This window comes from Mirounga angustirostris, unplaced genomic scaffold (assembly GCF_029215605.1).
Source record: "Mirounga angustirostris isolate CCGP_5_RB_7025 unplaced genomic scaffold, mMirAng1.0.hap1 SCAF_10, whole genome shotgun sequence".
NCBI classification, from domain to species: Eukaryota; Metazoa; Chordata; class Mammalia; order Carnivora; family Phocidae; genus Mirounga; species Mirounga angustirostris.
The window spans coordinates 47912857-47924967 of NW_026991718.1; the positions used below are offsets into that span (position 1 = coordinate 47912857).

Here is a 12111-nt window from a genome sequence, read left to right on the forward strand (position 1 = left end):
AAACTACTGAAATGCACACTTTAAACGGGTGAATCGTATACTATGTGCATTATATCTCTGTAAAGCTATTAAAATTTAACTGGTTTTAAATCTAGGATCACATTTATTTAAACTTCTGAAGACCTTAAGTGACATCCCATAAATTCTGAAATCACATTCTGGTGACATATTGGAAAAAAGCAAATGAAAGCAAATAAATCAAAGGACTGAGGCTTAGAACAGATGGCAAGAAAGATCAGAAGGTCTGTGGCTGGGCATGGTGGCTCTCCAGTCATCATTGCAAGGACAAAGGCAAGATTATAAAACACACTAGGTTGAAATTGATCAGAGACCTTTATTATAGTCCTCATCATTCATTAAGCAACCTACACAAATCATTTTCTTTTCCTCTGCCTCAATAGAGGCTGTCTCCAAGCCTGAAATGGAAGACACAGTAGTGGAAGACCTTGTAGAGAAAAGTTAATAGGTGAGATCTCTGCTTATCCCGGCTTAGGTGAAGGGGGAACAGGAAAAGCATGTGAGTACAATATTCCAAACAGTCTGTTCTTCAAAGCTGAGGCCTGCAGGAGAGGGGCTGGCCAAAGGATGCAGGTGAAAGCTCACAAAACTGCCGAGCTCAGCCATCAATCCAATGTTCCTAAAAAAAAAAAAACAAAAACAAAGAGCAATATGTAAAGCAAGGTGCCTCAAGAACTGGATGAGTGTGACAGACTGGGCAAAGTTCAAGTGGAAGCTGCACTGATACTGGCAGGTCTCTAAGACCGAAATACTCATTTTGAGGCATATCCATCCAAAAGATCTCAGAGGATAAACATGTCACTACAGAAATTGGGCAGCTGGGAATTAAGCATACTGGTCCAGAGAGTTAGAATTAGAAGTAGGGAAAGGGCAAAGAGGTTGCCGTGTTAGTTAATGAGCATTTGGAGATTCCAGACAAAGCATGATACAAAATAAATAAGTTTTCTAAGCAAAAATTTATAATCTTTTGATAAATTTCCAGTTCAAGATGGGGGACTGAGCCCACAAGTTTGTATGTCCTCCCATCCAAGATTCCATTCAAAAGGAAATAAGGTTTTAAACAAAGAATGGGGCCCATCAGCAGTTAAGAGATTTCAACAAAAAGCTGAGTAATAGAAATCTGATTGAAGTATGTTTATAAAAGAGCAAGAAAAAACATAAGCTAGAATGACTAGAAGGAGCAGCAGAGGTGGGAGCCCATCTGCCCAAGAGACTCTTGGACAGTCTCCACACGGACACAGACACCAGGAAAAACAGAAAGAAGCATAGGCTAGAAAGGGTTAATGACTTGAGGGTCTACGTGAGAAACAGTTGGCCCCACCTCCCTACAACCTTCCAGCATGTAGCATTACCAGAAGACAAAACACTTAAAGCTAAATGGAAAAAAATCAGAGGGCTCTCTTCCAATAAACTAAATAAATTATCTGAAGAACTAGAGAAGCCTCTGAAAATGCCAGCTCCCCACAATAAGGCTTTCGGGGCCCCAGTATAACATAACAACCACCCTAAAGTAAAAGTGCCAAGCAAAAACCACCTTCCCATGTATACACAGCTTCCAAACAGCCTTCGTACTCCCTCATTTCTAAACAGAATGAAAAACTGCAAAATGAAAGGAAAAACTAAAATTTATTTTTAAAAAAAACCTAGAAAACAGATAATTCAGAGAAAAGAACATATAAGAAAACAAAGCAAAAATAACTCTAAGTTTAAAAAAAAGGAAACAGCCTCTTCTTTTGATAAAGGCAAATTCCAGCTGAGATCAAATGATAAAGCTGACTGAAATATTTTTAAAAAGAAAAGCCTTCAAGCACTGAAGAGGCATCAATAACAGTGAAATCCAAGATCTAGAGAAAGCAAGAACACAATGTAACCCAGCCTCCAAATCTGCTTTTGCCCTGAGGTCATTTGCCAGTCCAAAAGACAGAGCTGAGAAATTCTGGCTGAGTCAAATCTAAGACTCTGCCCAAGTGGAAAGGTTGAATTTTTTAAAAAGCTGTAATCCCAAAAGGCTATACCCGCAGAGTAAAGCTAAACTAGAATTAAATCAGCCCCCTCACAGACCTGCAGGCAGGGTTCACATATATTAATTACCACAGTGAGCCAAGAATCCTCAAGTCTTGGATTAGGATTAAGGAGATCCTGAATTTACACATTCCCCTAGGTACCTTGCAGCAGCAAATGAAAATCTTTGGAGAAACGTTTCATCACACAGGCCTCTAACTATCCAACAAATAATTTTTTCAAGTACAATGACCAATACACCAAGATAACTAGGCATAAAGAAGAAAAAAGACCATGAAACACTATCAACAGAACAAGTCAGGAAAAAAAAAAAACAAGTCAGCCTCAAAAGGCTGTGGATATTAGACTGGACAGAGACTATAAAACAACTGCACTTACTTTGTTTAAAGAAATAAAAGACAAGCTTCAAAACATCTGGAGCGAATACAATAACAAGTGACAAAGTAGATTTGAAAAATAAGCAAATGGAATTCACAGAACTGAAGATACAGAAACAAAACAAACTAAAATATCAATAGAAAAGTTTAAAGGATACAAGACCACCAGAGAAAGAATCAGTAAGCTGGGAGATCAGAAAAAACTACACAGAAGCATAGAGAGGCAAAATAATGATTGAGGTTTAATATACATTTAATGGGAATCCGAATGAGAAAGAAGAGAGAAAGAACAAAGCAGAGCCATTATCTGAAAAGATACTAGCTGAGACTTCTCCAGAACAGATAAAAGACATCAATCCTTAGATTTAAGAAGCCTAAGCAGACCAGAGAGGGAAATCTGCACGTAGATACATCCAACTGAATCTAAAGAAAAATCAAAGACAAATATAAAATCTTCAAAGTAACCAAAAGAGGACAAATTAGCTTCAAAAGATTAACAGATTAACAGTGATTTCTCATCAGAAACAATGGAAGCCAGGCACCTGGGTGGCTCAGTCGTTAAGCGTCTGCCTTGGGCTCAGGTCATGATCCCGGGGTCCTGGGATCGAGGCCCGTATCGGGTTCCCTGCTCCACGGGAAGCCTGCTTCTCCCTCTCCCACTCCCCCGGCTTGTGTTCCCTCTCTCGCTATCTCTCTCTCTGTCAAATAAATAAATTTTAAAAATCTTTAAAAAAAAAAAAAAAAATGGAAGCCAAAAAACAGTAGAATGACAGCTTCAACATGATAAATAACTTTCCACCTAAAATTCTATATTCAGCAAGATACCCTTAACAATGAAAATAAAGGCTTTTTCACCACCACCACCCTCCAAAAAAACCATACTAAAGAAGACCCATACTAAAGGAGTTCTAAAGGATTTACTTCAGAAAGAAAGAAAATGATCACAAATGGAGAAGCAGAAATATAAGAGGGGCAAAGATATAAATATGTGGATAAATTCATATATCTTTGCCTGTATAATACAGCAGTAACAGTGCCTTATGTGGATTGACAAAAACAAAACAATGCATGACAATAATAGCATGTATGGGGAAGAGGGCCTTGTATAGGGAGTTAGTAGTTCTAAGATCTTATTTTCTTGAGGACAAGATAAAGGTACTATCTTTAGGCTCTGATAAAATAAGGATGCATACAGTAACTGGTACAGTAACAAAAGAATAAAGTATATAAGTTCTTGAGAGAGGTAAAAAATGAAATAATAAATTGACTTAAAAAGGGCAAAAAATTGAAAAGAAAAAAACATAAAATAGGACAAATAGGAAGCACAAAATAAGATGGCAGATTTAAACCCATATATACCACTAATTACATTAAACATAAATGAACTAAGTGCTCCAGTTAAAGAAAAAGACTGTCAGCCTAAATTTTAAAAAATAACCCAGTTATATTCTGTTTACAGATATGGAAAGGTAAAGATAAAAAGATAAAAAAAAAAATACATACCATGCAAATACTAACAAAGAAAACTGGAAAATTTTAGAAGTGTTAGACAAAATAGTCTTTAAGGCAAAAAGCACTACCAGAAGTAACAATAGTTAACTTATAAAAAGTCTCAAACACTTAACTACTAGTAGCCTACTGCTGACCAGAAGTCTTGCCAATAACATAGCTGATTAGCACATATTTTGTATGTTATGTGTATTATATACTGTATTATTACAATAAAGTAACCTAGAAAAAAGAAAATGTTATTAAGAAAATAAGGGAAAAAATTACATTTACAGTGCTATACTGTAAAAAATCCCCACATACCCACAGAATTCAAACCTGTGCAGTTTGGGGCACCTGGCTGGTTTAGTCAGTAGGGTATGCAACTCTTTTTTCTTTCTTTTCTTTTTTTTTTTTTAGGATTTTATTTATTTAGAAAGAGAAAGAGCGTGCATGTGAGTGGGAGAGGGAGGAATCTCAAGCAGAATACCTGCTGAGAAGAGAGCCCCATGCAGAGCTCAGATCTTAAAACCCTGAGATCATGACCTGAGTTGAAATCAAGAGTCCCGACACATAACAGACTAAGCCACCCAGGCTCCCCAGGCATGCAACTCAGCCCCACATTGGGCATGGAGACTACTTAAAAAAAAAAAAATGCCCCCTTGGGGCGCCTGGCTGGTTCAGTCAGAAGAGCATGCACTCCTGATCTTGGGCTCATGATTTTGAGTCCTATAGTGGGTGTAGAGATTACTAAAAAAATAATAATAAACTTTAAAAAACAAACAAAAAACCTGTGCTGTTCAAGGGTCAGCTATACTATGAAGAACTTCATGCCAACAAATCTGAAAATTTAGATAAATGTAAAATTCCTAGAAAAACTATAATTAGAGGGGGAAGCAGGACAGGACTGCCTCAAAAAATAAAATAAACCCAAAATGATTCCAACATCATCCAAAAAAATTTAATCAGAAATCTTCCCATAAGGAAAATTCTAGCCAAGATGACTTCATTGGTGAATTCTACCATTCAAATAAATAATGGGGTGCCTGGGTGGCTCAGTGGGTTAAGCGTCTGCCTTCAGGTCAGGTCCTGACCCCAGAAGTCCTGGGAGCGAGTCCGCATAGGACTCCCTGCTCAGCAGGAGTCTGCTTCTCCCTCTGCCCCTCACCCCACTCACTCACTCTCGCACGCGCGCTCTCTCAAATAATAAAATCTTTAAAAAAAATTTAAACTAGGGCGCCTGGGTGGCTCAGTTGGTTAAGCAACTGCCTCTGGCTCAGGTCATGATCCTGGAGTCCCGGGATCAAATCCCGCATCGGGCTCCCTGCTCAGCGAGGAGCCTGCTTCTCCCTCTGACCCTCCCCCCTCTCATGTACTCTCTCTCATTCTCACTCTCTCAAATAAATAAATAAATCTTTAAAAAAAAATAAAATAAATTTAAACTAAAAAAAAAAACAAATAAATATTTCCAATCTTACAAAGTTTTCTAGAGAACACATAAAAAGGGTACACACACTCTCCAACTAATTTGTATGAGGTTCACATTCAATAGGGAAAAAAATGCCAATCTCTCTTTAAAAACAGTGATACAGGGGCACATGGATGGCTCAGTCAGTTAAGTGTCTGCCTTAGGCTCAGATCATGATTTCAGGGTCCTAGGATCCAGCCCGCATCAGGCTCCCTGCTCAGTAGGGAGTCTGCCTCTCCCTCTCCATTTGCCCCTCCCCCACGCTCATGCACGCACACACATGCGCACACTTTCTCACTCTGAAATAAAATCTTCATAAATAAATAAAATTTAAAAATAGCGATACAGCATTTGCAATCTGTTAAAATTAATCTACAAAAAACACAGAGTTAAGTTTAATTATTGGGGACACACTGAAAGCTTTCCCTTTGAAATCAAGATGACTGCTACCAGCACACCTATTCAACACTACACTGGAGAATCTAGCCAAGAAAAAAGGAAAGAAAAAAGAAAAAGATAAGGATTGGGAAAACTTCACAAAATTGCCACTACTAGTGGGTATTACTATGTAACTACGGAAATCCAAAAGAATCAACACAAATCATTAGAATTAGCGTTGAGCAAGATGCTAGGTACAAAATTAAGACATAAAACCAGTTATATTTCTATATACTAGCAACATATGAAAATTAATTTTTTCTTAGAAAGATGCCAATAACAAGAGCATCAAAATTAAGTACTTAGAGGAAAGCATCTAACAAAATATGTCAAGATTTCTTCCTATAAAATAAAAAAACTTTATTTAAAAAAACAATAAAGATCTAAATAAATGGAGAAATATACTATGTTCATGTACTGAAAGACTATTATAAATATATTCTTTCTCTCCCTAAGTAATCTATAGATTCAGTGCAATCCAATCAATACCCTTTTTCTGTGGAATTTGGCAAGCATATTCTAAAATATACATGAAAATGCAAAGAATCAAAAATAGCCAAGACACTTAAAGAACAAGGTAGGAAGATCTGTTCTTTCAGATAAAGCTACCATAATTGATACAGTGTGGTACGGACATGGTAATAGACACAACGGATCAACAGGTGAACAGAAAATCGAGGAACAGCCTTGATCTATCACAAAAGTAGCATGGCAGAGAAAATTATATGGAAAAGTGGCTATCTAAATAATAAGAAAAAAATTAGACCCTTACCTCAGTCTGATACACAAAAAAGTCAACTGTAGTTTTATGAAAGATAAGAAAACTATAAAAATTTTAGCATATAGGAGAATGACTTCATGACCTTGGGATAGGGAAAAAAGTCTTAAACAGGAAACAAATAGCATTACCTATAAAAAAAAAATTAACACATTTGACTACCTTTAATTGAGAACTGGTTTATCAAAAGATACCCTAAAGGGTGAAAAGACAAGTCATAAACCAGGAAAAGATATCTGCTTCCCATATGATGAAAAAGATTCACATTCAGAAAAAAAAATAAATAAAAAGCACACACACACACACATATATATAATCACAGATACAGTTATAAATCAGTAAGGAAAAAGACAAAATAACCAGGACAAAAATAAGACACCACCCCACCTCAGAAAATGGACATGCATAGGAAAAGATATCACCAGTAATCAGGGCAATGCAAAATAAAAGTACTAGGCAATTATCATTAACATCCCTACCAGATTGGCAAAAATCAAATACCAAGTGTTGGTGAAAATGAGGAGCAATGCGAATTATCATACACTCTAGGTAGAAATGTGAATCAGGTATGTAGGAAGTTCAGCAATATCTGCAAAAGAGGGAGATATACATATCCTATGTCCCAGTAATTTTATCCACACACATACACACACACGCCTAGAGCAATATGTGTAAGAATGTGACGAGGGAGCAGAAGGCAAGCTGAAGACAAAGCATCAATAGCGCATTGCTTATAACAGAAAAAAAAGTTATCCAAATATCCACATTAAAATGGTCCAGTTGTAATACTGTCACACAATGGTATGCCATACAGCACAGAAAACAAGAGAGATGTGCAACCACACAAGTGGATTTCATAAATGTGTTAACCTAAAGAAAACAGCCCCAGGACAGAAGATGACCAATGAATCCATACAATCTGGTTACATTTTTAGAAAATTCAAAAAAATATAAAACCTGTTTAAGGATGCATGCCTATGTGGCAAAACTATAAAGAAAATCAAGTAATTACCAAAAAGTCAAGATACTGTTATGTCAGGAAAGGGGATGGAAAGATCTACCACGAAGAAGGAATATATATGGAGTTTCTGGGGGCTGACACTACTATATCTCTTGACCTAGCTGGTGGTTGCAATGGTGTTCATTTTATTATTTATTGACTTTATATTTGTTATCTGTGTTCCTAAGGAAAGGCTTAGAAAAGAATACACATAAACTCATCTGCATAAAATACCCAGAAAATTACACATGAGACTACTAACAGTTGCCTGCAGGGAAGGCACCTCTATGAGAGATTAAAGGACAGAAGAGGTAGAGGAAGTTCTTCATGTTTGGAGAATTGTTCACAGTACTGTTTTTCAACTACTACACTCAACCGATATGTAAAGCATGGGAGATTTTAACTAGGATAACAAGATATGTTACCAGTCTTCACAACGTCAAAGTACAAATATAGATGACACCAAGTAAAAGCTAGAAGTGGGTTGGGTGCCTGGGTGGCTCAGATGGTTAAGCGTCTGCCTTCGGCTCAGGTCATGATCCCAGAGTCCTGGGATTGAGTCCCGCATCGGGCTCCCCGCTTAGCGGGGAGCCTGCTTCTCCCTCTGCCTCTCTGTCTCTTATGAATAAATAAATAAAATCTTTTAAAAAAAAAAGCTAGAAGTGGGTTAAAAAATGGGAAAGGAGAGGAGCCTGGTGGCTCAGTCGGGTTAAGCATCTGCCTTCAGCTCAGGTCATGATCCCGGAGTCCTGAGATCGAGCTCCACATCAGGATCTGCTCTACGGGAAGCCTGCTTCTCCCTCTGCCTCTGCCTGCTTCTCTCTCTCTCTCTCTCTCTCTCTGTCTCTCATGAATAAATAAATAAAATCTTTAAAAAAAAAAAAAATGGGAAAGGATGGGTCCACTAATAGTCATACCTGCCAGAGTGGGGAGTTAACCAAAAAAAAATAGATATTTTAGTATGTTATGTAAACTGTAAAGGTAACAATGGAACTAAAAATAATGATATAACTTCCAAAAATCAGAATGGAGGGATTTATGGAGCAGTATAAGTTACCTAAATCTTCATTTATCACAGCAGGAAGTTAACATCTGCAGCTGAAAAATCAAGGATGAAGCATATTATTTAGAAATGTAAGTAACCACCTGAAAAGCTAAACACAAACAACAGGAGTGTGGAGCGGCAGCTGCATTTCACTGTAAGCCATTAGAGAACTGATTTTCAAGCATGGATAGATACTGCCTTGATTAAAAAAGAAAAAATAATTTTCTACTTAGAGCATATATATCTAAGGACATGAGAACATTTATTTGACCAGGTACAAAATATAATACTGACTGAATCCACAGTTGCTAAAAGGGCCAAAATTCAGGTCTACTAATGTAGGCAGAGCAGAGGAATGCAATTACTGAGATTATTGGATCAAAAGATGAAAATGAATACGGCCACCACTTAGTGACCCTTTATCAAAAATCCAAGCTAAGTACTATGCCATGGTGGAGACCAGAGCAGAAAACTACATAAGATCTCTCCACTTCTTTTCCTGGCACCTTCCAATTCATTATCCACAGGTCTGTAGTGTTAAGTCTTTAAAATACAAATCTGATTAAATACTCTTTGAAAAGTTGGTAATTAAAGATAAGCAGGTAAAGTAGGCTCCGAACATATTTGGAGAACTGATGGGAAGTCAGTCACAAGAAGTTGCCTTCCTCAGGTAGGCAATTAACAAGTTATTTTTAAGAAAAATGAGTAAATAGAAAAAAAGGGTTAAGAAAGTTCTACAAATTGAAAGAATACTCAATAATCTAGACTTGAAGCTAGCCATGAGAAAGTATCTTAAAACACATTAAAAAAAAAAAGTATCAAAAGGGTGAGAGGCCTAGGCTGATATACAGAACAAAAGAGAAAAATAGTGAAATAAATACATCCAGAAAGGCTTTCTTTTTTTTTAAAAGAATATCTCAACTGATTTTTTTTTTTTTAATTTATTTATTTAACAGAGAGAGAGACAGCGAGAGCAGGAACACAAGCAGGGGGAGTGGAAGAGGGAGAAGCAGGCTTCCCGTCGAGCAGGGAGCCTGATGCGGGGCTCGATCCCAGGACCCTGGGATCATGACACGAGCCGAAGGCAGATGCCCAACGACTGAGCCACCCAGGCGCCCCCAGAAAGGATTTCTGAAGGTAATGATGCTTGAAAGAGATAATGAGAACACTCTGGTATTGTAAAGGTGAGAATGAACGGAAAGTGCATGGCTCTCTCATATTCAATCAGAATATGTGCAGGGAAAAATAAGCTGACCAGATTTAGGAATTATTGGAGAAACAGATATCCATCCAAGAGAAGATAGCTAAAATAAGGTATCTCAAGTATTTTCTACTTCAGTGACAGACTTAGTACACGAGTTAATGCAAAATTCTTAAGAACAAACAGACACAGGCAAGTACACAATCTCCCAGTGGCAAAATAATCACTTTATACAGATTGTTGAAGAAGAAAAAAGAACAAGAAGCAACCCTTTAAATGCTGGCAATTGTTTCTGATCTCTAGCATTATGATGAGGGGAAGATTATATAGCATTATATGAGGGGAATGGAGATCAAAGTAGGAAACGAACTTCTCAATCCACCTAACCCCACTAGGATCTTTATATATTCCCTCTCATTTTTTTATAATTAGCAATTTTCAAGAAAAAGTTCTAGTTACCCAAGAGAATTCGAATTGCTGAATCTCACTAGATTTAACATATTAGTTTTTCCCAACTTAATAGGAAGTAGGGAGAAAGAATTATCCCTAAGAAGAACCAAGTAGCAGTTTTATAAGGTTCTGAACTCGTATCATTAGCATGGGATAGACAAGTGGAAATGATTACCCATTGACAGAGAACTCACCTTCCAGAAAAGCAAATTCATCCACAGCTTCTATTGCATTATCTGAAACACAAAGTAAAAGGACACCTGACTAAGTCTGGTCATTTGGACATCAACCCCTTGAAAAAACCACAACTCACATAATAAAGGGCATGACATTTTATGCAAATAAGGGCATTTATAAACTTTGTCCCCTGCTGTCATGAGATCCGTTTCTACTCCACCACCAAATCTTACATATCAGCTGTCTCTCTACAAAAGTAGGAAAACTCTAGGTAAACCCTGTTCAGTAGCAAGAACCTTTTTGCTCTGAAAGTCATCAAAGGAGAGCGTAGCAAAATAGAAGGGAAAGTGGGATTAAGGTATACAAAAGCTTACACATGCACAAGGGTTACCAACTAAAGAGGCAGAAATTAAACCCCCAGTTTCTGGGTGAAAAAGAAGTGTCAAGACTGGTACAACATGGCAAAAGGCATAAAGGGGTCTAGTCAGCTTTGGCAACACTTAAGACTCCTTTCATTACCTACCCCACCACCTCTCCAGCCACCCAAAGCATAGGGACTCTAAAGGTTAGGATCTTCTATCACTGTGGCCGTCCAACAGAAAACATCATAGGGAGAGACCCTGTAGCACCTCTCACCTTACAGTGGTGGCTTCTCCCCCAGTGAGAGGGAAGCCTCCCCCAGCCCTCCCTTCTTTGCCCCCAGGTACCGAATACCACAGTGACATTCTACCCAAATCTCTCCTCTGGAGGGTTTTCCTCTTTCCTTGTTGAGCACAGCAGTAGGCATCTTTTGCAATGGTCTCCACAAACAGTTCCTGTGAGGCGAACAAGGAGAACTGAATCAATAGGTTCTAGCACAATTCTTGTGAGCGCCTCTATTTGAGTGATGGGAGGGGAGTAAGGGGTGCTCTGGAGACCTGCTCAGTCCTGGACTTCATGAGGGCCTATTATTCCCTTTCCCCCTACCCCGGTAGCCCATGACACGTCCCTCATCCCTCACTTGTAAATCCACCCCACTCATTCGCTTGACACTCCTACAAGTTATGTTAGACACTCGAAATACCACTTAAAGTTGTTGTCCAAAGCCCTTATGACGAGGCAGGTGTGTTAACAAACCAATAAAACTACTGCAGGTATGTGACTCTTTCTCCCAGTCTTCCCTCCCACAGTTACGCCTCAGAATCCGGTCCCGGCCCCTCACTCACCCCCTTACGCTACGCACACACAGTCCAGACCCTCCTCCTCCCTCGCTTGCCCCCTCTCCAAGCCGCCCCAGTCGCCGCTACGCCCCGCCCCCCGGAAGGTTCCTGAAGCCCCGCCCCTCGCCACCTCACGGCCCCGCACCCCCGTGTGGCCCTGACGCTCCCGCCGCACCGCGGCTCGTGCCAGAATGAAGATGGCTTCCTGTCCCGCGAGGGTCACGTCGGGGTCCGCCTTCACCAAAGCCTTCACTCGCGCTAAAGGCAGCCTCGAGAGACGAGCCCCGGGCGCACTCGTCGGGGCTTGGGGCTGCGGAGCAGCCGTCTCCCCACTGGGCCCCTCCTCCTCCCGGGGCGTCCCGCTTCCAGCCGCCGCCGCCATCCGGGCCCCGAGCGTGCTGCGCGCGACCGCTGACTGTGCGCGCGCATGCGGCGCCGGCCCCTTTCCCG

The 12111-nt window shown here is 39.5% G+C and overlaps 1 protein-coding gene across 2 annotated transcripts; it reads right to left on the reverse strand.

The window, feature by feature from the left end:
- Window positions 1–314: 314 nt before the first annotated feature.
- On the reverse strand, window positions 315–12097 carry POLE4 (DNA polymerase epsilon 4, accessory subunit). 2 transcript variants are annotated; one of them, XM_054509751.2, is made up of 5 exons: window positions 11837–12097; window positions 11193–11277; window positions 10480–10521; window positions 8647–8687; window positions 315–637 (listed from the first exon to the last, which is right to left on the reverse strand). In XM_054509751.2, exons 1-4 carry the CDS (start codon window positions 12041–12043, stop codon window positions 8662–8664), a joined length of 360 nt encoding a protein of 119 aa, XP_054365726.1. In that variant the 5' UTR covers window positions 12044–12097; the 3' UTR covers window positions 315–637; window positions 8647–8661. The 2 variants fall into 2 exon arrangements, with proteins under 2 accessions (XP_054365726.1, XP_045740645.1); XM_045884689.3 differs by lacking the exon at window positions 8647–8687 and having other exon boundaries at window positions 11837–12094.
- Between the last annotated feature and the right edge of the window lie 14 nt (window positions 12098–12111).